At 52.8% G+C, this 25,278-nt stretch overlaps 11 protein-coding genes across 11 annotated transcripts; 4 read left to right on the top strand and 7 right to left on the bottom strand.

Annotated features, from left to right (window-relative positions):
* Window positions 1-700: 700 nt before the first annotated feature.
* KRP23_6992 (uncharacterized protein) lies at window positions 701-3,114 on the bottom strand (the record flags this gene model as incomplete). Its single annotated transcript, XM_067892249.1, has 2 exons — window positions 701-1,943; window positions 2,897-3,114. The coding sequence occupies 2 exons, from the start codon at window positions 3,112-3,114 to the stop codon at window positions 701-703; spliced, it is 1,461 nt and encodes a 486-aa protein (XP_067744148.1).
* Window positions 3,115-3,726: 612 nt separating this feature from the next.
* Window positions 3,727-5,315, bottom strand: KRP23_6993 (Delta(5) fatty acid desaturase A; the record flags this gene model as incomplete). The annotated part of the gene is made up of 3 exons (XM_067892250.1): window positions 3,727-4,991; window positions 5,062-5,202; window positions 5,276-5,315. 3 exons carry the CDS (start codon window positions 5,313-5,315, stop codon window positions 3,727-3,729), a joined length of 1,446 nt encoding a protein of 481 aa, XP_067744149.1.
* Window positions 5,316-5,984: 669 nt separating this feature from the next.
* Window positions 5,985-8,290, bottom strand: KRP23_6994 (Phosphatidylinositol-glycan biosynthesis class W protein; the record flags this gene model as incomplete). The annotated part of the gene is made up of 12 exons (XM_067892252.1): window positions 5,985-6,134; window positions 6,193-6,259; window positions 6,337-6,416; window positions 6,484-6,671; window positions 6,751-6,855; window positions 6,944-7,076; window positions 7,137-7,263; window positions 7,350-7,438; window positions 7,514-7,592; window positions 7,666-7,916; window positions 8,006-8,083; window positions 8,192-8,290. 12 exons carry the CDS (start codon window positions 8,288-8,290, stop codon window positions 5,985-5,987), a joined length of 1,446 nt encoding a protein of 481 aa, XP_067744150.1.
* A 101-nt stretch (window positions 8,291-8,391) lies between these two features.
* Window positions 8,392-9,877, top strand: KRP23_6995 (RWD domain-containing protein 1; the record flags this gene model as incomplete). The annotated part of the gene is made up of 9 exons (XM_067892253.1): window positions 8,392-8,398; window positions 8,552-8,617; window positions 8,689-8,757; window positions 8,860-8,915; window positions 8,993-9,151; window positions 9,271-9,357; window positions 9,437-9,476; window positions 9,563-9,673; window positions 9,741-9,877. 9 exons carry the CDS (start codon window positions 8,392-8,394, stop codon window positions 9,875-9,877), a joined length of 732 nt encoding a protein of 243 aa, XP_067744151.1.
* A 150-nt stretch (window positions 9,878-10,027) lies between these two features.
* Window positions 10,028-11,737, top strand: KRP23_6996 (Rab GTPase-activating protein 1-like; the record flags this gene model as incomplete). Its single annotated transcript, XM_067892254.1, has 8 exons — window positions 10,028-10,156; window positions 10,256-10,561; window positions 10,624-10,794; window positions 10,866-11,101; window positions 11,179-11,311; window positions 11,391-11,468; window positions 11,539-11,586; window positions 11,660-11,737. 8 exons carry the CDS (start codon window positions 10,028-10,030, stop codon window positions 11,735-11,737), a joined length of 1,179 nt encoding a protein of 392 aa, XP_067744152.1.
* A 424-nt stretch (window positions 11,738-12,161) lies between these two features.
* Window positions 12,162-13,436, bottom strand: KRP23_6997 (Kelch-like protein 17; the record flags this gene model as incomplete). Its single annotated transcript, XM_067892255.1, has 1 exon — window positions 12,162-13,436. The coding sequence occupies one exon, from the start codon at window positions 13,434-13,436 to the stop codon at window positions 12,162-12,164; it is 1,275 nt and encodes a 424-aa protein (XP_067744153.1).
* Window positions 13,437-13,565: 129 nt separating this feature from the next.
* Window positions 13,566-14,259, top strand: KRP23_6998 (AP-3 complex subunit sigma-2; the record flags this gene model as incomplete). The annotated part of the gene is made up of 4 exons (XM_067892256.1): window positions 13,566-13,634; window positions 13,712-13,800; window positions 13,871-13,986; window positions 14,045-14,259. The coding sequence occupies 4 exons, from the start codon at window positions 13,566-13,568 to the stop codon at window positions 14,257-14,259; spliced, it is 489 nt and encodes a 162-aa protein (XP_067744154.1).
* Window positions 14,260-14,402: 143 nt separating this feature from the next.
* Window positions 14,403-14,878, bottom strand: KRP23_6999 (uncharacterized protein; the record flags this gene model as incomplete). Its single annotated transcript, XM_067892257.1, has 2 exons — window positions 14,403-14,749; window positions 14,824-14,878. The coding sequence occupies 2 exons, from the start codon at window positions 14,876-14,878 to the stop codon at window positions 14,403-14,405; spliced, it is 402 nt and encodes a 133-aa protein (XP_067744155.1).
* Window positions 14,879-15,368: 490 nt separating this feature from the next.
* Window positions 15,369-17,287, bottom strand: KRP23_7000 (Histone-lysine N-methyltransferase ATX3; the record flags this gene model as incomplete). Its single annotated transcript, XM_067892258.1, has 2 exons — window positions 15,369-15,435; window positions 15,510-17,287. The coding sequence occupies 2 exons, from the start codon at window positions 17,285-17,287 to the stop codon at window positions 15,369-15,371; spliced, it is 1,845 nt and encodes a 614-aa protein (XP_067744156.1).
* An 873-nt stretch (window positions 17,288-18,160) lies between these two features.
* KRP23_7001 (uncharacterized protein) lies at window positions 18,161-22,092 on the bottom strand (the record flags this gene model as incomplete). The annotated part of the gene is made up of 13 exons (XM_067892259.1): window positions 18,161-18,336; window positions 18,401-18,617; window positions 18,678-18,941; window positions 19,005-19,417; window positions 19,487-19,632; window positions 19,714-19,857; window positions 19,939-20,259; window positions 20,339-20,928; window positions 21,015-21,072; window positions 21,153-21,257; window positions 21,333-21,478; window positions 21,539-21,733; window positions 21,820-22,092. 13 exons carry the CDS (start codon window positions 22,090-22,092, stop codon window positions 18,161-18,163), a joined length of 3,048 nt encoding a protein of 1,015 aa, XP_067744157.1.
* Window positions 22,093-22,197: 105 nt separating this feature from the next.
* Window positions 22,198-24,954, top strand: KRP23_7002 (Sodium/hydrogen exchanger 8; the record flags this gene model as incomplete). Its single annotated transcript, XM_067892260.1, has 17 exons — window positions 22,198-22,210; window positions 22,342-22,397; window positions 22,460-22,572; window positions 22,655-22,706; window positions 22,779-22,844; window positions 22,908-22,930; window positions 23,000-23,078; window positions 23,147-23,350; window positions 23,425-23,528; window positions 23,597-23,983; window positions 24,061-24,144; window positions 24,221-24,270; window positions 24,325-24,392; window positions 24,468-24,533; window positions 24,600-24,692; window positions 24,768-24,818; window positions 24,892-24,954. 17 exons carry the CDS (start codon window positions 22,198-22,200, stop codon window positions 24,952-24,954), a joined length of 1,572 nt encoding a protein of 523 aa, XP_067744158.1.
* Window positions 24,955-25,278: the final 324 nt, after the last annotated feature.

A 25,278-nucleotide genomic window follows, 5' to 3' on the forward strand; every position in this document is an offset into this window, starting at 1 on the left:
CGAGAATTTAGAGAGTGTCGGCTTCTCCACCTGTTGTGGAAACGGCAACACGTTTTACTGTTAGTGGTTGGGCTGATCTGGTTTGTAGGAACGGCACAGAGAAGGACTGGGAGCAGGAGAAAAGCTGGGTACTTCGCTCTACATGTAGTCAATAGTATTGACCTGGTCATACCGGGACAAGCTGGTCGGGATCAGCGCTTGGGAATATTCACAAAATTGGGAATCAAACTGTTGTTGCTGTACACATGTACTGTAGCCTTGGTGCTGAAAGGAATGCCATTGCTTAGGCCCTGGTTTCTCCGTCTGGGTTCATACATTTTTCGTGTTGATGGTCGACTTGCCATCTGGGACTTGAGAAGTGATCGTCCTAACTTCACGTGGCTGTGTCGCACCAGACACGAAGGCTGGTGCAAACTGCACGCATGGCTTCGGATCGGACACTGCACACCGGGACGTTCGCGCTGCGAATTTCTCGCTACATGTACACAGTGGATACGGTACACTTTCGGCCACGAAATAATCAAACATGAGATACATGAACATCGTTGTCCACATTCAACGCTTGGCTGTATTATTCGTAGTGTATCTTGGCAGCCGCCTAGGGAAACGCATTACTTCTTGTACTCATTGAGGACGACCATCTGCGCACTTCAACGATGACTTAGTCCGCGATATGCTCTTCATCATCTTCGATCGATGATTAGGCACGACGCCGACAAATTGAGCCTTTGACTGCTGGTGTTTCTGGACTCGGTGTTGAAGCAGCAGGAGTCACTGCCGGAGCTGCGGGTGTATCGATGGGTGTTGCCGGAGCAGGAGTCGCCATTGGAACCACCGGAGTCTCAATGGGTAATGTCGGTGCAGACGTCTCCATTGGGTTTGTCGGAGCCGGCGTTGCCATGGGTGCTGTCGGAGCCGGAGTCACCAATGGAGTTGTCGGAGCCGGAGTCACCAACGGAGTTGTCGGAGCCGGAGTCGCCAAAGGAGATGCTGGTGCCCCCATAGGAGCGGGTGTCGCCCCTGGAGTTTGTGCCTCGACGGGAATGGGTGCTGTCGTAGCCGGCATCGCCTCCGGAACAGGAGTTGCAGCCGGAGGAGGAGTCGTTCCAGCCAGAGCAGCTTCTGCCCCCACAAGAGCGTCTGGTGCTGGTGTGGATACCGGAGGGGCAGGAGTCCAAGGCGAGGGTGCTGCTTGCTGCACTATCGTCACGTTGCCTGCACCTCCGGTTACCTCGAGTTCGAAACACGTCGAGTACGCAGCACCAAAATATCCCTTCGACTGCTGTTGGTCCTTGTACGCGCTCTCATTGTCGAGCCAAAACGTCCAGTACCAAACCATGTTGTAGACGCCGGGCGCCGTACCTTCCGGCACAACGAAAGAGCCGATACATGGCTTGCCGTCACCTGCGCGGCCACCAGGATTACCATTCGAGTCGACCGTCTCGCCGCAATTGCCATCATCGTAGTCCATCGTATGTCCGTCCAACAAATGCTCCGGCGTCATATCCAGCGTAGACGTGAGCGACGTGCCGACCTGTCCAGTCCAGTAGACTCCGTGCTGAGTTCCTACGCCCTTCTTGTCTTTCACGATGTGGCCATTCGGCAGGTACGCAAAGTAAGCTGTCTGACCAGGTGCCACCGACAACCGCTTGCGCCAATCCGAGTAACTGGTAGAGCCGACGTTCTGGCAGACGGGTGAGCCGGCCTCCACCTCGTTCTTGAGCAGTTTGTACGTGTATTCGGTACCAATATCACCGTTACCTCGACCGGGATAACCTGCGCCGTAGCCTTCACAGAATCCATTGCCACCGGACCCGCCGAAAATGTAGGACGCACTCTGGTCGTAAAGCTTCGAGCGATCTGTGTCAAAGCAGTCGATCCACGTGTGCGCCTCGGCGTAGTGCCGAACAACCGACAATACCAGCAGCGGCACGAAAGCTATCCTGGCTGAGACAACAGAGACCATGGCGATTAAAGCAATTGAGTTGTGCCCTGTGAGGAGTGGGAGCGGCTCAGCGATTCGGAGACTGCCGGCTCTTGATCGGTCCTCATTCGAGCTGTGAGTCACTGTGCGGCCCACGACAAAGGGGAACGGCAAGGCGGTTTACAATGGCAAACGGAGTGGACTGGCGTGCAGGGGCAAGGAAGGGGCCAGGATCGGCAGCAATGCTGGGCATTTCCCCCGCCCCCAATGGTTGAGCAAGGGAGAATTGGACCGGTCGGGATCGGCGCATTCGGAAGTTGACGACAATTCCGCGCCACGATCGTTGATTGCCATGACATTCGGTGCAAGTTTGATAACGACGCGACTGCAATACGAGCCTCCTACCATTCGGACCATCGAAAGGCGACTCGTGCATTCGTTGCGCAGGATTTTCCGATGAAGACAACCCGCTTTCGTAAGCTTATCCACATCTTAATCGTGCTCGGATGACTCAGGCTGACACTCAGCATCTGGTGCATGGGGCTGTCGATGAATTCTGGTTCGATGCGTCGTAGAGGCATTTGTTGCTGCTGCTGCTCAATATTGGACGGAATTTGTGGGACGGTGAGGGATTTGTGTTATTTAACATCTGTGGCTTGTGATAATAGGTAGATGGAACGACTGTGAACTACGAGCGCGACGGGGACGGCGGAGCTCGTTCATACAACTGAGCCGACTCCGCACCTTGCACTCGGCTGCTCGATTAGACGTGCTCAACTCGATGGCGTCTTAGATCGCGTCGAATTCCGCGCAGGCATCCATAATGCATACACGTCAAAACGGCAGCCTATTTACCATGAACACGTGAAGCTACATGTATTAGTAGCGAAAGCCACGCCGTATTCGGGCAGTTCGTGGTAGATGCTGGCGAAGACGACGACGGCGGTGGACAGGACCCCATTTAGGAAGGACCAGGTCTTGCCCACGGGCGTGCCGTACGCGAAGGGCGTGACGAGCTGCGACGGGTTGGCGGCCGTGTTGGCGGCCGTGTTGATGCCGCTCACGCTGAGAGCGAAAAAATCGCTTTCGCCGCGCCTGTTATCGTTGGCGGTGCTATAGCCCATCAGCGGCTGATGCAGGCCCAACGAGTCCGTAAGCGACCCCAGCACGTCCACCGAGATGTTCACCATGGTCGGCTGCGAGCATCGGCACTCTCGAGCCGTCTCACAACGACCGCAAATGATGACGTCAAGAGATCAGCAGCGAGCCACGATAATAACCGAGACGACGTCACTTGGTTCGAGTGCCGACGACTTGTGTGAGAGCGGCAGCGCGGGCGAACAGTGACATAGCCATAATAACGGAGGGGCAGACACCCCTCAATTTCCGGTCTGATCTTAGTTACTAAGGTTAGCCGATTATCGATCAACGGAATTTGTCCACCCCCAACCTGTTCAAACCTCACCTGGATCCCTCAAAAGTCAGACAAGCACCATCAACTCGTAGACCATCTGCTCCGAGCACTTGAGCGATCAGGTTTGAGTCAGAGACAACCAACTCAGAGCAAAGAACGCATTTGACCAAATTGAAGTTGCAACGAAAGGATGGATTCATGTTGTCGGTGGCAAGACCAACAAACTTGCACAACACATTTTTTTTCAAACCTCGCACTCCCTCTCACCGCAGCTCCGAAGCATCAGCAGTTCGTTCGCAAAAGCGTCACCCAGGGACACGAGCAGCAGGGAAAGAGACCATGAGTCTCGCTTCCTCGGCCGAACAATGACGGCCTCGACAAAGCATACTTAACCCATGTGCACCGTCACGCGCTTGCCCATCTTGCCCATAATGACGAGGTGGTCCAAGTGACCAACCAGGGCCTCCGTGAAGTTGGGGAGCACCGTGTAGTGGACCTTGTACTTCTTGCACACCTCGATGATGATCGGAGCGATGCCAGGGTAGTGGTACTGCGAGACGCCCGGGAAGAGGTGGTGCGTCACCTGGTAGTTAAGCGCGCCGGTGAGGAACGTCGTGAGGAACGAGCCGTGGCCATAGTCCACCGACGACTTGACCTGCGAGATAGCCCACTCGTCGTCGATGGCCGTCACCTCCTCATCGCCGCCCGGGTACTCACACGCCGTGGACACGTGGCTCACCTGGAAGTTGAAGGCCAGGTACCAGCCCGTCATGAACTCACACAGGAAGAAGACGCCCCAGAAGCGAGCGGGGTCTACCTGCAGCACGACCAGCGGGATGTAGATGCGGTAGAACGTCCAGAAGGCTTTGGACAGGATCATCTCCACCCAGTCGCCAATCGAGTGCGGGTTCACGCGCAGCGGCCCGTTCGTGAGCGCGATGAACGTCTCGAAAATGTCCTGCACACGGAACTTGAGGCCGAGCACACCGTACAGCGGCGGCAGGTAAAGGTGCTGAAACTTGTAGATCGGCAGCAGCACCTGACGGTACACAATACGACGCACGTCGCTCTTGAAGTCCACTGGAAGGTCAGGGTCTGCGCCCGCCACGTTCGTGTAGATGTGGTGGCCCACCACGTGCTGGTTCAGCCACGACACCATGTTGGCGCCAGCGACCCAGTCCATGGCAAGACGTCCAATGAGCGTCCAGCCCGTCGGGCTGCTAGTGATGGCAGCGTGCGACGCGTCGTGCATCACGTGCAGCAGCGGCAGAGCTTGGCACACACCGAACAGGGCGCCCCAAGCGTAGTGCGCGTAGATGTTGCCTGGCAGCAGTTGGTTCATGCCCATGTAGGCGAAGACGGCCACGATGGCCACGAGCAGCATGCGCCAGAGGCCCGAGTACGGGTTGCGTGGGTCCAGCTTGTTGTCCTTGAAGTACTGGTGCACGCGCTCGCGGCACTCCTTGTAGAATCCCGTGTCGGGCTTGTACGTGGGAAACTCAGAGCCGCCCACGAGCTTGCCCACGGCGTATTTGGTCAGGATCTTGTCGGCGCGGCTGGAGAAGGGGTGGTACGAGTCGAACGTGTCCGTGCACTCACGCCCGGAGTGCAGCAGCACGAGCTCACGGCCGCCAGGGTGACGGTCCGCCCATTCTGGTGGTGCGGCAACAAGCAGCGCGGTCAGTACAAGTGGAGGGAGATGATACAGTTGATACACACGCACCAGTCACGTCGTACACGACGCCGCGGATGATGACCCAGGCGCTCTGCGCGGTGTTGTGCTTCGCCACGTCCTGCCACGTGTACGTGGCGCTGTCCTTATCACTGGCGGCAGCAGCAGCGGCCTTGCGCTGGTGCAGGCCTTCTGTAGATTTGAGAAATGCACAAACAGTGAGTGGAGCCATTCCAGGACCACTGGGGGAGACGGATGCACGCACCGTTGGCAGTCACGCCCTTGTCGGTCTCGATGGGGGCCATGGCAGCTTCGTCAATGACTGGCAGTAGCTCGTGCGCAGAGATTCCGTTGGTCCTTCCGGGCGTGGGCGCGAATCGAAGTGTGATGTCATCCTGCGTCTGTTGGTCTCAGCTAAACTGAGGTCTTTTGGATGAATTTAGCTTGTTGCGTGGCAATAAAGCGGGGTAGACAGTATCGCATGCATTTGATCGGATGGGAGGTTTACTAACAAGTTATAAGGGTGATTATATTTGCCTGATGGAAGATGTGTCATTTTTGTACTGTGTTCAGGAAACGAATTGAATGTGCTTATAAGGGGAATAAAATTAAATAGTTTTGCGTAGAGCACACCACATTGTTGCTGGAAGATCGCCTCAAAATGTGTGGCTCGGAAGCCGGCCTCATCTCTTTGTAGCCAAGAGCTCGTCTTAGCAATCGCTGGTCCGTGACGGCCGCGACGTCTTCGACCAGAAGCGACTGCACTCGTCCTTTTGCTATTGTTGCTGTGCGGCGCGTTCCTCGCATTGGCGCGAGTGAGAACGAAGACAAAGCGGTTGGTGGTGCCGGATTTTGATGGTCTGCGTCATCGGACAGAGCCCCGGTCGGGAGCCGCGGAATTAGACGTGTTTTTATGGGTGGAATTAATTGTTAATTCGCGGTACGCAGTACCAGTTGTCGGATACACAAGTACATCAGAGCTTGATGCGGACGCCCGCGTGCTGCAGCACCGAAGCGAGCACGCAGACCACCAGCATGTACGCGAGCAGCACGGCGCAGGCGATGGCAGGCTCGGTGTTGATGGTGTGCATACTCAAGTTGACGGCCCCCGTCATGAGATTGGCCTGAGTACCAAGTGACATGTTAGCTCCAGGCGCCATACCAGGCGGACACCAGACGTACCACGATGAAGACGAAGAGCTGGTTGTGGTTGATACCCTGGAAGAGGAGAGGAACCCTCGGCAGCATGCTGTAAGTAGAGGAGTTAGAGTGCAAGTGTTAGCAGAACAGGTTGTGCGCTATGATTGAGAAGCTGGAGTACAGCACCTGAGAGTTTGGATCCCGCAGTAGAGCGCCAGAAGGGTAATGGACTCGGCCATGACCCACAACAAGTACGACAAGTTCAACTGCAGTACAGCACAACAATATATGAGGCACTGAATCTTTTCGGGCACAAGAAGCAGGGCCATGTACCATTCGACGCGACGGACGCGAAACAAGCTGCACGGAGAGGAACGTCGAGAGCCACAGCAGTCCGGCCACAGCAAACAGCGAGATCACAAGCCACCGCATATTGCGCTGCAGTTTCGCTCCATTGGTGTCCATGTAGCTGAAAATGCTTTGGCCGGCGTAGACTGCAAGCATGTAGAGCGAGGTGTAACCTGGGTGAGGAGTATCAACATTGCAACGTCAGTTTACTCTTTCTTTCCCAGCAATAACTGTTCACAGAAAGCGACTTACCTGCCAGACTGAGGATCCCTTCGCGGTTCTGGCTCATCAAGTTGTCCCGAGGCGCGTCGAGGATGTATTCTTCGCCACCATACTGAGAAAGGTACGTTTGGTAGCCTGTCGGGTCACCATAACACCATCGATCGATCAGCAAATAATGTCAAGAAGCATCATGCTGATGCGCGTCTGTACGCAGATTGCATACCGAAGGCAATCAAAATCGCCGCAACGGGGTTCGTCGCCCATTTGCCAAAAGCTTGCAGAAAAGAGTATGCCAAGTACACGCCTGCAAGGGTAAAGTAGAAGTTCCAGTGCACCCCGTACTCCGATACGTGCTCCTAATCACCACACGCGAGGTTAGTACGCAGCGTTGTCGTCTTAGAGACAGACAGGCATACCTGGTAGTTGACGCCTTTGACCGTCAGGAATCTCGCTATTGCAAAAATGAGCACAAGCGCAATTGGTCGGAGGAAGGCATAGCATTTGCTTAAGAGGCTCGGCGTCGGCTTGTCCTCCAACGAAGACCTGCTTTGACCAAGTATACGCACAAGAATCGATCATTGTTATTAGTTTGTAGTAGTACCAGCGTTTTGAAACATTTCGCAACTTACCTCTTAGTGCTTGCATTAGGACGGGCCTGACGAGCAGGGGCTGACGTAATCGCCGACGACACGATAAAGGCACCAACTCCGATGTCCATCTACACCATCACAGTCACAAGCAGTAATATGTCGCTGCGCTTTTAGCACAATATTAATGATCATATTGTGCGTACCACACTGAAGCCGTAGTTTTCCGTCTTTGCAAAGCGACGAGGAAATACCGTGAAATCAACTGCCAGAATCGCGAAGCACCTGTACATCAGATCCAGCAACAAACATCAGCATCAGCACTAGTACGTAGCTCGCATGAATTTCAACAACACACGTTGAGATCATAATCTGCGCTCGGAAATTGGTCAGGAACGGCAGTTCTTTCTCTAACAATTGGTTCATCTTCTCCTTCCTGCAGTGCTTGTGGATGAACTCCTTGGCATGGAACCGCGAGAGCGCGCACAGCATCGCCGCCAAAGCGTACACCATCACCACCAGCGGGACCTCGTACTCTGTAAAGCTAAATCCGATCATTGTCGGCACCACCGTCACCAGAGACTCCAGCAAGATCGTCGTCGCCAAGTTCTGTCATGTCAAACAGGTCATTGCATCAATATCATGTTAAATCACTCTAAAAGATCCTAGTATTGCCATCATATCATCTTTTTACGTACCAAGTTACCGGATCCAACTTGTCGGATACCCACGACCTCCAGCAGCAGCAACAGCTCCGAATAGAGCCACAAGCTCCCCTAATACAACGTCACAACGTCACACGCTGCATTTTAGGCTCCTCGACGCGAATTCTCAACGGTGGAGCTCCATTTCCACCGTCAAAGCAGCTACAAGTTAATACGAACTGGTGCTATCGCGAAAACTAAGAAAACTTCGAGTGCGGTGGTGCCCTGGAGGCCGGCCACGAAGGCCTCCTTGGCGAGCTTGTAGTCCTCGTCCATCATCGCGATTATTATATCTGAGCCGCGATTTGCAGCCAATCAGCAGACGCATGATCTGTCACATTCGACCAATCACCGGGTGGAAGGGGGCATTTAGCATCGAGATGACTGGTACGAATGGCGATATGCCGGCGGGCGATACACGCGCCGCTGTGGGGATGTAGTGCGCACGGAGGCTCGGTTTCTGTATCGAAGAACGAGGCGTAGGTGGACACGAGTGATTGACGCGAACTTTGCATCCGTTTGATTGGTGTCAACGCGCAGATTACAAAGAGGAACAGGCCATGGAGGTGGAGGCCCTCGAGGCCATCTACATGGACGAGTTCACCAGTGCGTTGGACGGCATAAAACTGCAGCTTACTGGTTGCAATGCTGAAATATGAATTGTGGCGTGATTGCAGAGCTGTCGGACGAGCCGCTGACCTACCAGGTGCACGTGGTGCCTAACCAAGACGGCGAGAACAACTTCGGTGCGTGATGCTGCCATTCGCAATGGATCTGGAACTGTTAATGCGCGTCTTCAATGGCTGACAACGTGGTTGTGGTGGTGTGGTGCTTTGTATTTTATGCAGTGGCGATGCTGCTCAAGGCGGAGATCCCTGACACGTACCCCGACGTGGAACCGAAGGTTGGTGGTGTTGGTGTTGGAGTCACCACTTGTGACTTTGTGAGGCTGATTGGGATACACGTTCGATTGGTGTGCAGCTAGATATTATCGTGAAGAAGGGCCTGGCGGATAGTCAGCTGAAGGAGATCAAGCAGTTGCTGGATCAGCAGGTCGAGGAAAATATGGGCATGGCCATGATGTACACGCTGTGCGAGGCTGTACGCGAATATTTAGTGGAGAACAACCGCGAGGGAAATGTAAGTTGCGTGCTGCTGGCAAAAAGAAGAGGTCGTAAATGCCACGGTGTTCATTCACGCCTGTTTGATGTGATGATGCTGACATGGTGAATCTTGTGAATCTATGCTTGTTTGAACAGGATGGCTCGGAACACCAGGAGATGCTGCGTCGAATGGAGCTGAAGAAGAAGAAGGAGGATAAAGTGGAGGCGGACAAACTAGAGCAGGTGAGGGAGACGTCAACGCGTGCAAGGTCCATCAAGTTTGCAGCTGCTAACGTACGGCCTTTGTGATTGACCTGTACAGGCTCAAGCGCATGCCGAGGAGCACCGGCGCGAGTTCCACGGTAAGATATCGCTCTTGCGTTGGCATGGCGATTGCTGTGCAATGTTGCAACTGTACTAACTGTCTTCGGTTTATGACGCATTGTAGGCACGCCAGTGACAGTCGAGTCGTTCGCCGCCTGGAAGGTAAAATTCGACTCGGAGATGCAGGTCACGACGAAAGCATCCGTCAAGGACGAGGCCACGGCGAAGCTCTCAGGTACCGCAGCTTCAGCTTGGTGAGTGGTCGACCACCTTGTCTAACGTAACATCCGTTCTCCCCGCAGGTCGTCAACTGTGGAACAAGGGTCTGGTCACGGAGGATGACGCTGTAGAGGCCGAAGCCGAAGCAGAGGCCAATGAAGACGAAGCCGACGAGGAGGAAGAAGACGGCGGCGCGGAGGAGGAGCAGGTTGGCAAGTAAAAAAAGGCAACTGCAAGGTAGCCATATTCTTCATAGAAGTTTGTGTATGCCTGATGAGGGTAGCACATCATTGATCAGCTGCGCTTTATAAGAACCCATCTCACTAAAAATAGTCTTGCCATTTGCAAATAAGATTGCTCAAGGGAACTCATGGCGATCACGCGCGGATCCGCGGCCACGATGGCCAGAGTGCCAGACACGGACGTGATTGAGGCATCTCCGTTCTGCCAATGCTGCCAGGTGGCCTGCCACCGCTTCCGTCTTTCCAAACCATGCAGCGTCAGTGCTTTTACGACCGTTTCGGCGTCCTGATACCGTCAAATTATTTTTTCTAAAGAAAATCTCATTTACGTTGTGGTAATGTGGATATGGCTACAGTTCTGCCACGCACCGGTGTGTCAATTTTGCTCGTGCGGCGCGGAACCCCATGTGCTGTGCAAAAGCTGCCAGCCGCAGGTGCGCGGTGCGCAACCCGCGTTTTCATTCAGGCAGCTGCTGTGGCGCTTTAAGATGCTGCCGTTTAGCTGCCACGGAGAGAAGTGGCTGTTCTTAGTGCGCAAGCGCCAATCGTTCGTGGTGCCCACGGACCTCACGGGCGACGAGTACCAGTGTTTGGTACAGCAGTTGTCGAGGCAGCGGAGACTGCAGGGAGCACACTTGGAGCAGCAACGGACGCTGGATCGGGTGGGTGATTAGTTGCTGCTCGGAAGTAGGTCGTCGCTAATACTGGTACTGTGATTCTGTAGGATGTTGATCGCACGTTCCAGCAGCTGCAGATACGGATTGCCAACTCCAAGCGCCCAAACTTTCGGGCTAAGACCCAGTACTCATCGTCAGAGTTGATGAACTGGAAGTCAAACACACACCAGCTGCTAAGTGTGTTCCTAATGCTCAAGCCACAAATTGGATACTGCCAGGTCAGGAAGGTGTCAGACTGAGTTGATCAGTAGTCAGCGAGTGCTCATTATTTTGTTTTGGTTGGGAATAGGGTATGACGTCTGTGGCGGCAGTGCTAGTGCAGGAATCCAAGATGAGCAGCGAGATTGCGTTCCGACTGTTCTTGGCCCTCACGGAGAAGTATAGGCTGGATGACGTCTATGGACCCGACATGAAAGACGTGAATCTCCGCTACTTTCAGCTTGACGAAGCACTGCGTCTACACCTCCCGCGGCTGCATGCCCATTTCTCGGATCGAGATATCCACCCATCAACTTACGCATCTTGGTGAGCTCCTCGATCTTTTGCAAGGACCCCGTACTGTTCGTCACGGACACCTAACCATATTTCGCTCTCGAGCCCAGTTGGATTTTGACGTTGTTCACAGAGTGCCGGTTGTTCCCACACCGCTATGTCATTGCGTTCTTGGATTTGTTCTTTGAGTTTGGTTGGAAGGTATTCTTCCAGGTGTGTTTAGCTATCTTCAGCACAATTGAGGTAAGAAGAACTGCAGCTGTCTTGACGATAGCTGGCCCTCCCCTGATGTGGCTTTTTGTTGGACTTGCTCGTTCCATAGACCTCGTTGCTACGTCAATCGACATCAGGAGAAATCTTCGCATATCTATCAAAAGTTACGTGGTTTCACCGGCACAAGGTAAAACAAAAGACGAATTCATTCCATCGTGCTTCAACCCTCTAACAACTTGCCGTTTCTTCTAAATCAGAGCGACACTGACATCGGTCGATTTTTTGCGACTGCAAGAGCCTTCAATGTACATGCACAATGACCGGTATGCTGGATTGGGTCACAAAAGTTTTAATTTGTCCCCATGTTTACCATGATAGGTCTCGAGCTCGTTCCTGGACGTGTTGCAAGGCGAGTACTCAACCGAGGCTAGCATGAGCATGAACGAATATGACTAAGCAACCAAGATTCTGTTCAGTTTTGACGAGGAGTGCTTGATAGCAATGAATCAGCCGCTAGTCTTCGAGCAACGGATTTGGTTTTCTTGCGAGAAAGATCAGATCCTCGCGCGGCATACAAATAATGCTGGCCGGTTCATCCGACTGAAGGACGAGCTTGTGGCAAATGCCCAGAACACCACCACCCGGCAACAATTCTTAGCACAAGTATGTAAGTCGGGTTTGCGTGTAGCAAACGACTCTCGGTGAAAGAAGTGATAGGAAGACAACATTAGTATGGACTGGAGGTACTTTGCGTTCCTTTCTGTTGAAAACGGTACGGCTTAATAATAATAACAACAGCTTTTCTCCTTTGCCGTTCATTCGCCTGGAACTTGCACAGTCCAGCCATCAACCTTGGAAACGCTGTCCTTCCTGGCTCATGTTACTGCGTTGTTGTTTCGAAGGTTACGTGCTGGGTGAATGACACTCGCTTACGTTTACGCAGCGACGCTGTGAGCGCACGCGGCTTCGCCCGCTTCGACGCGACGCCTGTTTGTGACCCCCACTTGAGATGGTTGAACAGAGCCTCCGTGAGAAGATGCTCGCGGATTACACCATCATTCACCAGCGGGCGCACTTTGCCGTATAGGTCACTGACGCTCATTGTAGGGAAGCGTACAAACTCCATCATGTCTGCCAATAAATCCCCCAGCGGCTTGTCTGCATTAGCCACGCGAGACTCGCCCCACATGACTAGCGCCTCCATGAGAGCGAGCTCGCGAATCTGCAGCTCGTCTTGCGGGATCAGCTCTAGCAGTATTTTCTCGGGCAATTGCACGATCTGCGGGTCGCAGAACACTTCATGTGCGTACTTCAGCACGAATCCTTTGCACATTTCTCGCAGCGCCAGCAGCTCGTACATCTCGGCAGCGATCAGCAATCCCAGCACACTCTCGAGATCCAGCACCACGTCTCCCGTGTACATGAACAGCAGCATCTTCTCCACAATCCCAGACTCAATATCATGCAGTTCCACGTCTCGCCGTGACGATTCCCTCATATTCCCCGTCAACATTGCACGGAACGGCGGCGAGCTAGCAGCGAGAATGAACCGATGTGCGTGGAACCTCCGAACTCCTATTGCACCACTTCCTCCATTACTAGTCGTATTTGCCTTTCCATTTGCACCGTGACGGCTGTCACTACGGCTGACACATAGCACCACATCTGCTCCAATCATAGCCTCTCCGAAGCTCTCTTCTTCCCCATCACATGCCACAGCCTTGTTTAGTCGCTCTGACAGGTTCCGGTGGTCCGAGCACGCCGTGGACACGCGTTTCCTGGCCCCACGGCGTCTCACGACTCGTCCAGAACCCAAACTCACCTCCGACGACGTCTCGGAGCGCGAATCTTCGTCCTCGTTGGACTGTGGCGTCGATTCCACATCTGCGAACGGCGACATATTGGCGGTTGTGGGGCCCGTGGGCGAGCCTGCCAGCGCTTCGGCCATGGGCAAAGGCGGAGACGTCGGCGGGGAGCGTCTCTGCACCGGCGGAGGACTCGTGTCCCCCGCGGTGGCTGGAAATTCCTGCGTCATTTGGTCTTCAATGGGAATCTGTGTCTCTTCTTCGTCGTCCGAGTCCTCATCCTCCTCTTCCTCCTCTTCTCGCTCCATATCCTCGGAGCTCGCGGCGTCGGGAGTTCTGCTTCCTGCCATGGTCGAAAACTGGCAAAGTGAGCTAATTTTGCGTCGTTTCATTGGTTGAAAAAAGCGGGATATGTGTATGCGAGTAAAGAGGACCTCTCGATATCTGCGCCATCACTTTGAAAGGAAAGCGCAACGAAGATGATCAAGGGGATCCTCATCGTCAACAACCATGGCAAGCCCCGCATCGTCAAGTTCTACGAGCATGTGGTGCGTCTGCGGGTGGATGTACAGTAGTGCAGCGTATCTGCGGTGTCTAATCTGTAGGTTGTGGCGTGGATTTGCAGCCCGATGCCGAGCAGCAGGCTGTGATCCGAGACATCTACACGCAAGTGTCCAAGCGCCCCGACACGCTCTGCAACTTCCTCGAGGGGACGTACGTTGACATACAACAAGCTCTATAGACCTACTTGATCTTGTATTGATGTGCGGGTTGGGCCATGCAGGGTGCGGTATTGGGGGAACGGCGTGAAGCTCATCTACCGACACTACGCGACGCTGTACTTCGTCTTTGCGGTGGACAAGCAGGAGAGCGACCTCGGCATTCTTGACTTGATTCAAGGTGGGTACTTGACCGTTAAAGTACTGTGCTGTGGTGGCTAATGGGGCGTGCGCTGCAGTGTTTGTGGAGACGCTGGACAAGATCTTTGAGAACGTGTGCGAGCTGGACCTGATTTTCCACAGCGACAAGGTGCACTACGCGCTGGACGAGATTGTCATGGGTGGAATGGTGCTGGAGACGAACATCAACGAGGTGCTCACGGCCGTGAACGAGATGAACCGCCTGGATAACGTCTCATCTCGGCGCTCGCTGCAGTCGACAATCAAGAAGTAACAGAGAGGTGGATCGCGAGACCTTTCCCGTTGCGGTAAACTACCACGAGACCAGCATTTGAGCATTTTGATGGATTTCTCAGCTTTTCACGCGTGGCTATCCTCTATGACCGACGTGTCTGCTTTGCTGTAGGCCCCTCTGGCCTAAATAAGCTTGCTCTTCTTGCCCTTCGTGTCATCAGGAGAAGCAGTTGCCAGCGCTTTGGCTTCCTCCTCGCGGTCCCGCAGCGCCTTAGCCTCGGCCTCCTTGGCGGCGTCCTTGGCGGCCGCTAGCGCATCATCGTCCGGCAGCTGGCCACCCAGCTGGAGCACGAGGTTCTCCAGCACCTCCACCTTCTCGCTGAGCTGCGTCTTTTCCCCCAGCTCAGCCTCGTAGCGCTGCTTGTACGACACCATCTGCGACGACAGTGAGAGCGTCAGGAACGCCACGCCGATGTTGAACACGTTGAGCTTCTGGGTGCGCAGATGCGAGATGAAAGACGTCGGGTACTCTGCAGCAAGGTACAGTCGGTCAGAGCCTCGTGGCAGATACTAGATGCACTATACGACGTAGCCCATGGCGTACCCTTGCGCGGCGCAGCCGTGGAGAAGCGGCGGATACGACGAAGAGCGAACATCATGACTGTGTGTGTGTGTGTGGTGATTGGGTCTCTTGCAATGTACTGAGAAAACGCTAACTGCTAACTTAATCGTACTTAATTCGCAGACCAGTTGAAGTTGACCCAAACGTGCGAATAAGCCGCAGGTGGCTGAGAAGGTGAAGGAGCTGCCGCGCGCGATAATCCAGCATTCGCACCGCGAGGTTTCGCTGCAGTAACCTCTCACCTTTCATCTCAATCTGTCTAGCGCATTCGTCCAGTCTCCAAGCTTCAGCGCTTGTTAGTCGCGCAACCGCAAGCGCCGTCCTCTGGGGGGCGAGGATGGAGAGGAAGAAGAAGCAAATTGTACGGGCTCATGCGGGTCGCGTGATATGACATCCGTTTAGCAGCTCTGAATACCAATAGGATAATGAGTGCTAGACATTATGCGCTGGCAACTGCCACGGTCTATTATATTTCGCAAGCCTCGCGCTGAACGACACACCATATTGTCTTGTTTCGTACCAAACACTCACCGCCCAGCGCACAGCGGGCAGATGTACTTGTCTTCGGTGTTGGCCATGGCTGCGATGAGCTCTCTGCGAGGCAACACAACAACGGAACGAGCATTAAGACTCAGAAACAATAAACTGACCGCAAGAGCACTACGTACGGGGTAAGGGTCGGGTCGCAGGCACCATGGACCCAGAGTTCACACGAGTCGCAGCACACAAACGTGTTTTGATCGTCGTCCTCGTAGACTTCGTTGCATACTGGACAGTACTGGCCCAGTGCACGGAGCTCCCGCTCGCGTGCCAGTTCCTTCTTCGTGCGAGAGCGTTTTCTCGCCAAAGGAGTCGGAGGAACGGCAACCACAACAGGAGCAGGCGCGGCACTTGCTGCTGCTCGCTTTGATCGCGACGAAGACATCTTGCGTTTCTTCGAAGAAGATGCCGGTGATTCTACCGCTATGACCTGCTCGGTACGCTGCAGACTCTTTCGCTTCCGGGACGAATATCTGGATGGCGTCGATGCCGAGTCTTCTTCCTTGAACGCGTGGCTATCAAAGCTGCTATCTAACGCCTCTGGCTCTGTATCCACTGCCAGATGCCCCAACGAATCCGCCTCCTTGGCCTGGAACGCCGAGTTTTGAGGCGTTGAGTACGGCTCGGGGGCTCGATCCGCGTACACGTACCCATTCATCTGTGCAGGCGACGGAATCGGCGTCGGCCCGTCACTCTCCGAGTCGTCCATTAACTCCCGCTTGCGGCGATGTTTCTTTTTCTTCTTTTTGTCCTTGCGGCTGTGCTTGCGGTCCTTCTTCCTCTCCTTGCCACCAGTAGCAGCTTCGATCTCCTCCCTCGTAAACTTGAGAATCACTGCAGCAGGGCCAGCCTTGTCGTCCTCCATCACTTGCCCCGCTGCTTGCTCGCCAGTCGCCGCCAGCATATCTTGCTTCTTGTGCTCCTTCTGCTGTTTCTTCAAAAGATGGATCTGGTGTTTCAGCCGCTTCTTCTCCAACAGCGCCGCCGCCGCGGGTTGCTCCTTGTTGCGTCGTTCCTGTCGCTTCTTCTCCACGCGCTTCTTGCTGAATAGATCCGCTCTCTCCAGCTTCAGGTAGCACTGCAGACACAGATCCACCTCAATCTTCTCCTCAACCTCCTGCATCTTTACCTGCATCGGTTCAATTTTCGCCATCCCTTGCGCAACAAATGCGTTGGCCAAGCTTGCCGCTGCCGCCGCAGCGTTGATCGCCACCTGCTTCTTCACTTTCACCATGCGCGTCTGCGTGCGCCACAGCGGCGTGGACTGCGTGCGACATTCCTTGCACGTCTTGGCCAGCAGTGGAACCGGATCCAGCACCGCCGCCATGGGCGCCGCTTTGCGCTTGCCGCCTCTTCCTCTCGGTTTGGTCACGGGTTTTAACGCGAACTCCTGCGGCGGCCACGGCCGGTCGCGCACGAACTCCACGGTGTCGAGCTCGCCCTGGCTCTTGTCCGGTGGGTAGAACTCCCGGCCATCCAGCACGCCGTCCATTTTCATCTTGCGCAGCAGCAGCTTGTCGTTGGCCGGCTGCGGCGTCCACGCGTCGCTGCCCGCGGGCCGGAACTCGAACTGCTCGGGCATCGCATTGCCCCATTGCGCGTTGCGTTGCGCGAAACAGCCGCGGCGCAGCAACTCAAGCTCTGTGTCGATGCGCAGCGTCATCTCGCTCACCGGTTGGCGGCCGTAGCGAGCCAGGAGCTGACCGCGCACGTCCTCCTTGGAGTCCACGAGGCCGAACTGGGACACGGCGCGCGGCGGCGCGGGGGACGCGCAGACGACGCGCGCATCCGCGTCATGGCATGGAAGCAGCGGCAGGCCGTCGCTGCCCACGCGGAACGGACGCCCGGGAGACGCGGAGCGCGCATGATCCGCTCGAGTGCGAGTCACAAGTGAAGACCCAGCCATGGTCGGCCTTTTCGAGCCAAACAAATAGAATACAGGAGACAGGGGCGAATCTCTGTACAAGGGAATTCGTGAAATCGTATAAAGAGGGAGGAGGATGGATGGTAATTGTTGGGAGTATGGAATTATACTCACAAATTTTGCGTAAATTTACAGTGGCTGAATGACTTGTGAACATTTGTGATTGAAAGCGAATAACTTAGCTTGATTCTGCATGTAGAGTGGGGAGTTTGTGAGCCATTTTCCAAACACCTTGTCGATCCACAAGTCATGCCGCATTTTGCTGCCGTACACTTTGACTTTAACCTCTCGAAGAAGATGCACATAGATGAACACTTCATGACGCCTCAAGAAATGCTGAGGTTGGACACTTTCGAATCGATTCTATATGACGATGAATCGGTCGACTTGGACATTGCGGACTAGCTGGAGTCGAAGGAACTAGAAGAAGAAGCTTTCGCGTTTCTCGAGACTCTCCTTGAAGATGCAGACGAGCAGAACGACCAAGGCGACTGTAGCTTTGCTGCTTGGCGCGAGGCCCTGCAACACTGACGATGTTGTACTACTATCACTAGACAAAGCAGAATGCAAACGTGCTGCACGCATTTCATTTCCAACCAAATCGTGCCGACGTATCCTTTTGTATAGCGTGTATGCACCTTGACTTCTTAGGTGCCTTCTGTGACCTTCCCTTCTGTACTCCCATGCGTCTTCTGTGGAGACGCCTTAGCCCACTCACCCAACAGTTGGCGCCAGACTACCTTCTTGTAGATCGGATTATAATATGATCGCTGCAGAGGTTGGAATGGATAGCCGTCAATATCGCTGACCGGCAACACGTTTACACTGTAGCGCTTCATATATTTTGCCAGCTCATCACGGATTGACTGATTCCACCGCATGCCTTAGCTGGGAGAAATACTGACGAAAGCGATGGCGCTGGCGGCGCATTCGCAACTCGCCAGGCATTTGTTGGAACACTTCTGCAGGTAAGAGTTCACGAAGAGCACCTTCTTCAATCACCACTGTAGACACAGCGGATAAAAAGCCACCTTCAAGTAAACACTTGGTTAGAACACACAATCTAAAATTCTTTGCACAACAGATGCAACGTACCTCGGATTTGCACAGGCATCTGAGGTGCGTGCAGGCACTGGAATAAAAAATCCCAGAGGTTCCGCACACGATAATGTTCACGCTTAGGCCCTAAGAAACTCAGCACGATGCGCACAACTTCCGCTGCAAAGAGACTTATCCTTTCTAAAATCAGCTGTGGCTGGCAACGCATTGCATCCAAGAGGAAATCGCACGCAGCATCGCACATTTCTTGCATCTGTACCACACACGAATTATTAGTTTGATCGTAAGAATACCGAGTAGCAAAGGCATTTACCTGATGATCCACTTTTACAAGTCTCGTTGCCAAATCCAGGCAGGTCCAATACAAAGTTGGCTCTCCGTTTGGACGGTTTTGCAACAGTACTTGTGGAAAAGAGCGTAACACCTCGCGAGTCAACTTCATGAACTGCTCGACCTCTGGAATCATGGTATGCGCTTCGTTGTGACGTGCCAAGAAATCCTCCATTGGCATCTTCCCAACGCTAGATTCGGCCCCTGCACTATCATGTAGTTTGCTGCGAAAGCAAGCGAGAAGACGCTCCAGGAAGAAGAAAACACAGGTTAGCACAGCATTGCATCACTTTCGATGACCTTTCCTCACCTCGAATACTTGATCAGCTGACGGCTGGAAACTTGCGTTGCCACGCTGCCTCGAGATTACCCGAGAGCAGCATGTGAGTATATCAGGGGCGATACTTTCACCATACCACCACAAACACACGTCCAATATTTGTGCTTCGATCGGGTGAGCACCCTCTTTCTGCAAATGAGGAATTACGTTGAGAAAAAACTGAATTCCTGCATGGCGGCAGGCATCGTCTACTTTGTGTTGCAGCAGTGCAGCACTAACGAGAGGCCAGAGCAGGTCAACTAAGGCGGGGCCGTGCTGTTGATCTTGAACACCACTAAGTGCACGACCCAACATGTAGACGCCACTTGAAGCCTCGAAAGGGTTTGCACTTTGCACGCGAACAGTTAGGCTCGACAGGATGGATGAGCACAATGTCTCAAAATCTACAACCGCAATAACAGTTAGAAATTTGCTTCATCAAGGACTCGATGGATAGATCATGCCGTACTTACCTGCATCTGTTGCGCCGTTTGCAACCCGAAACGTTACTTCCAGTAGATCACCTTCACTTTCTTGGGTACTTTTCACTCGGGGAGTGCTGCAGTATCGAAGAAGAGCGTGCATTAACGGCGCTCTCTCTTCGACCGTTGTGTACTTACTGTAGACAGCAATAAAAACTTAGCTCATTACGAAACGTACACACGATGCCTTTAATCCAGAAGGTTCATTCACTACGCACGTAATTGGTGAGCTGCTTTGCAGCAGTGATTGCACAGCCACCGGGAAAGATGACGTGAACTGAAGTCCTTTGCAAACGATCATTGATGCGCGAAGATACACACTTGCTGGTAACGCAAGAGAAGCACACAGAGATCGCAGGTACCTATGCTCAAGACAATGATAACTTCAGTGGGAAGATAACAGCGGCGAGGCTTACCATGCGTGAGGTATACGCGTAGCTTACCGTGCAACGCCGTTGATCACGAGAGGGTGCAGCGGAAGGTTGGGAGCGCAGTCTAATACACCCAGTAGAATATCCATTCCGCTCGATGCTGGGGTTTGGAGCGAGTCGGGATCGTCTTCAGACTCAGAATCCGACGATACAACGTCAAATAACTCAACCATGTATGAGAGTAAGAAAAGCAGCGCATCAATCACAGCAACCTCCTTGCAATCCGACAGCAAGTTGCATATGCCCTTTACACACGATGCGTAGTCTCCATCAGGTTTCCCAGGGCCACCAGGCCATTTGGCGAAGAGGCTCAGCATAGTGTCCGCGATTTCTCTGAATGGAGCCATTGAATATGTGAAGAGTTTAATAAACAATATCTAATGCGCCGCCTGGTCCACAACGCACACCTTACCTGCGTAGATCAGCAATCGCTTCAATCTCCGGATCGTCGCTAAAAATCTGGTGACTTTCGATGAACCACTGAGGGTACTTGCACCTCTCAAGAAGTGCGTTAACCAAGCGTGCAAGCACACTCACGACACGGTCCCGGACAGCTCCGTCTAAGAGTTGCCACGAAGTCTCATCTTGCGACGAATTGTCTTCAACGAAAAAGAACCAGATCTCCAATGTAGGCTGCACCACATCCATGTCATCGTATGAGGAGCAAGCCAGAAGTAACTCCAAGAAATCAATGGAGAAACATTGCTGCTGTTCAGATGTGTGACTTTCGAAAGATGATTCACCGTCTGCCACTTGGTTGGCGAATAGTATAGACGCATGGTTCATCGCCAGAGAGCAAGCAATTCGCGAAATACCCCGGCAGGCAGTTGTCTGCTGTTCCTTCGTCATCACTTGTCCAGTCGTAGATTGCACTTCTGATTGAAAAATAGGCATCGCTTCTATCAGACGATGACCTGCGTAAAGTACGGCGTTGGTCATGCTTCCAGGCGTAGGTGCTGATACAGTGTACACGAACGAATCGGCGATTATCCCTGCAGCCATCTACACAATAAAAGGTGAGAAACGAAACAGTACGCAAGACTACTTTTGAAAACTTGCGCGCACTGGGAAGGCCAAACTAGGCTTACCTGCGCCTGCTCCTCACAGCCACCGATGACGATATTGAACAACTCGTCAATTAAACCGCTAGAATGCATATCCATAAACACATCGTTGAGTACATTCAAGCATATCCAAAATTGCTGAAGAGCAAAGTCGAGGCATACCGAGAGAATAGATGCACAGCATTCAAGCCAAATGCCTCGTGAGTCGGCATACATCCGACAATCCAGCCTTCCAAGCATCGTAATGCATTGCTCCGTTCATCAGGTCTACACATTCGAAAGACACGCCACTGTAAAAAAGGAAACATACAACTAAATAGCCGAACTGTCAGCAAGTCATACATGGTCGATAGAATCATCTGCACTGCCGTCACGACTTCCTCTCCTTCAGACTGGAAAATCATGAGCATTTCGTGCATCTCCTCCGCATTCCACAACCTCTCGCAGCCCATAATTTGCAGTGGAATAGCGCCCATGATCTCTGCCAGCTGCAACCACATCGTCAATACACAAGCACCAACTCCCAATCCAACCAAAGCCACTCGTACCGCAGCCGCCGCTTTATGCTGTCTCTGGGCCGCAATACCCGCGTCCACGAGCCGCTGCACGTCGCTCTTCCATCCCGTCCATCTCTTGCACGACTTGACGATAATATCGGCTAACGTCACGCAGGCAATGCGGAAACTCACGGCTGAGAGCCCATTGCTTGATACGCACGTCACCTCCAGCAGCTTCAACAAGGTCTGTCTCACGGCAAAACGGCAACTTGTTCGTCACCGATACGCCAAATGACCATCACTCTTGCGAATAAAATTGAAGTAGCAAGTACCTGTTGCACGACTTGTTGCTGTTGCGCACTGATCCGTGTCCACTCGTGCTGCGTTTTGAGGCGCAGGATCTGCACGGCCACAAGTTGCGGGGCGGTCAGCGCCTGGTGCGTCACTGGGTCGCACACGGGCTGCTCCAGTAGCTGCAGCGCCGCCTGCCACGCCTCCTCGCGCGTCTGGAACTGCATAAGCCACGAATTAGCGGCGCGCTGCTCTCCGCCGCCCGACGCGCCCTCGAAGAGCTGCCGCGCGCATGCCGCCAGTTGCTCCGCCATCTTCTGTTGTCTGATTGGCTGAATTGTTATATGATGTTGTGCACGTGGATGCTTGTGTAAGTTACACCACAAAGTGTTGAACTTTTCAGACAAAATATGACCAACATGGAGCTCTTGGGTGCGTGTGTTTGGACGAGTGTGGGGCGAAGAAGACACTTCTAGATCAAGTTTTCTTTGGTTGCACGTGTAGCTGAGATGTGGGTGTTGTTGTTCGTGGCTGTTGTGTTTTGGGCGGCTCGATATTCGCAGAGAAAGCGACGGGCGAGGGGTTGCACGAGTTCGGCGCACTTAACACGCTGCTGTTTGTACGTACATCGACTTTGAAAGAAGGTGCAGAGCAGCCTAACCAATATACTACACATTGCAGGTGGTCATCTTGGGCGTGTGCATTGTGTGCGCGTATCTGATCAAGGAGTATCGCTTTTATTACCTGCCGGAGTCGGGAGCCGCTATGCTCGTGGGGATGATCGTCGGTGCATGGTACACAGCAGCATTAGTTTGATGGTTGCCTGAAGTGGCTCTGACTGACAAGTTGGTGTATTTTTGCTGGTACATTACCCAGTGCACGTCTATTCTATCCGAGTCGCAAGGAAATGGAATTCCTTCGCTTCAATGTAAGGGCCGAGAAGACGCGGGTTGTTGTGGATATTTGCTTATGATGCCTCGATATTATGCGTGTACGCTAGAAAATCCTGTTCTACTTCCTGTTGCTGCCACCGATTATCTTCGAGGCAGGATACTCACTACACCGGGTAGGGACTGCAGCTTTGTGCTTTCGTGGGGTTTAAACTGACTGACTTGTGCTTGCCTTTCAGAAACGATTTTTCGACAACTTTAAGTACGCGCACAACTGGAAACGTACTCTATTGTGACCATAGTTGAATAACCGATAGTGTGTTTGCTGTAGCACGATTCTTCTGTACGCTGTGCTGGGAACGGTGGTGTCAACTTTTGTCATCGGCTACCTGACGTACTACGCTGGCAAGGTACAAAGTGAAACCTGGTGGATCTGCTTGTTGAATGTGAGTTAACGTGTGTTGCTTGGCAACGGTAGTTGGGCTGGATCAGCATCGATTCGTCGTCACCCCTGGAAGCTTTGCTGTTCGGAGCGTTGATCTCAGCCGTCGATCCGGTGGCGACACTTTCAATTCTAGGAAATCCAGAGCTGAACCTGGACCCTTTGTTGTACAGTCTTGTGTTTGGTGAAAGCGTTCTGAACGATGCCGTGGCCATTGTGCTATTCAACACATTTTTGAAGGTGAAAAAGAATGCGTTGTGGGGGTAGACCGACACTTGTGAGATTGACACACTTTTTCTGTGAATGCACGACAGTTTGAAGAGTCTCAGAGCGAATTCACGTCAGGAGCAGCTGCCTCTTTGATGATAGAGTTCGCTCTTATCTCGTTGGGCTCTGTTGCGTGCGGCATTTCTACCGGGTACGCTGGGATCTTTGCTGCTTTTCCGTTTTAATACCGACTTTAATTTTGTTTGGGCGTACTACCAGACTCGCATGTTCCTACATGTGCAAGAACTCAAACATCAAGGGATACCCTGCGTATGAAATTACGCTGCTGTTTCTCTACGCCTACGGGTCATACGCACTCGCGGAAGTCATGAAGCTGTCTGGTATCATGTCACTTTTCTTTTGCGGCATCATCATGGCGCATTACAATTCGTACAACCTGTCCAAGCCATCACAAGTGACAGCAGAACACATCTTTAAGAGCTTCGCGCTCGTATCCGAGTTCTTTGTGTTCCTCTACATGGGCATGGGTGTGTGTGCGGGTCAATTTGGGCGGTGGGACTTCATGTTCGTTTTCCTCGCCATCATTATATGCTTGATAGCACGTCTGTTCAACACGTTTCCGCTCAGTTGGATTGCCAATCAAGGGTATGTTCATTAATCGGTAGGCGTATGCGCTTACGATATTCAGAAGCTTATCAAGTATTCGGCATTCTATGCTCTAGGCGTACCACGAAAATCCCAGCAAAGATGCAAGTGGTGCTATGGTTCTCGGGGCTGCGTGGGGCCATTGCTTTCGCGCTATCGCAGTATGTTGACATCAGAAAGTGTCACTACTGTACTGAGTATACGATAAAACTGACACTAGTTTTTCTTTTCATAAAGGAATATGCCAGGTCCAAACCAAGATCTCTACGTCACCACGACACTATCTGGTAAGATGCTGGAGTGGTGATATACAGACGGAAATTCATTTAACACAAGTGTAGTTTGTATTTTCACTACCATCATCTGCGGTGGTATGACGGAGCCGCTGTTGACATACACGCGACTGAAGGTTAGCCTGAGAGCTGCTCTACTTTGCTGCGTAGCAATTTTTAACGGAACTTATTTACCTATTATCACCAACCAGCGAGAGCCAAATCATTCAGAAGGAAGCGAAGAAGGTGATGAGGAGGAGGGTTTGCTGAGCGAAACGGTAAGCAGTGTTCAATCGAGATCTTTGATTGTGCGAAGAGTTGACCATGTGATGCACATAACCTAGATTTCTGATCACGATGACGACGAAGATGTTCGTAAACACCCTGTGTTTGCTCTCCAAGAGGAGAAAAGCGGGCTACACTCGTTCTGGAGTAATGTAAGTCAGTTTAGCTATTGTGTATGGCACCCATTCAAATGTTATCGATTAAACTTGTACCGCTTTATTTTGCAGATTGACGAACGCTACATGAAGCCAATCTTTGGGGGTTCCGTTCATGGCCGGGTATGTTTCTTGAATATGGATCTGATCTGTTGACAAAGCAGGTATTCATTTGATTTTCTCTTGTTTTTGTCAGCCTTCACGCTCTCCATCAAACACACCGCCGAAATCAGGTAGCCATGGAAAAGAGCTTCAGTAGACTCATTCTCAGGAATACTGGATGAAATCAAAGAGCCTTCTGTTTCCCTCGTGTGGTCTTATGATGTTGTATTAGCAAGGCGGACCTCTGCTTCTGCTGACCCATAGCTGGCGGCTGGCTCGCGTTTATCGCTTTTGCGTCTGTCCTTCTTATCGGCGTCACCACTCTTCTTGCGGTGGTGGCGGCGGTGGTGGTGGCTAGAACCTTCATCGCCCGAGACTCGCGAATCGGAAACCCGTGATGATGTCGAAGATCGAGATGACATTGAAGCTTGTGACGAAGTCGAATCTGTACGTTTGTCGGCTTCACTGTGGCGAGTGGTCT

This window comes from Phytophthora ramorum (assembly GCF_020800215.1).
Source record: "Phytophthora ramorum isolate Pr-102 chromosome Unknown Phyram_PR-102_s0006, whole genome shotgun sequence".
Taxonomy (NCBI): domain Eukaryota; phylum Oomycota; class Peronosporomycetes; order Peronosporales; family Peronosporaceae; genus Phytophthora; species Phytophthora ramorum.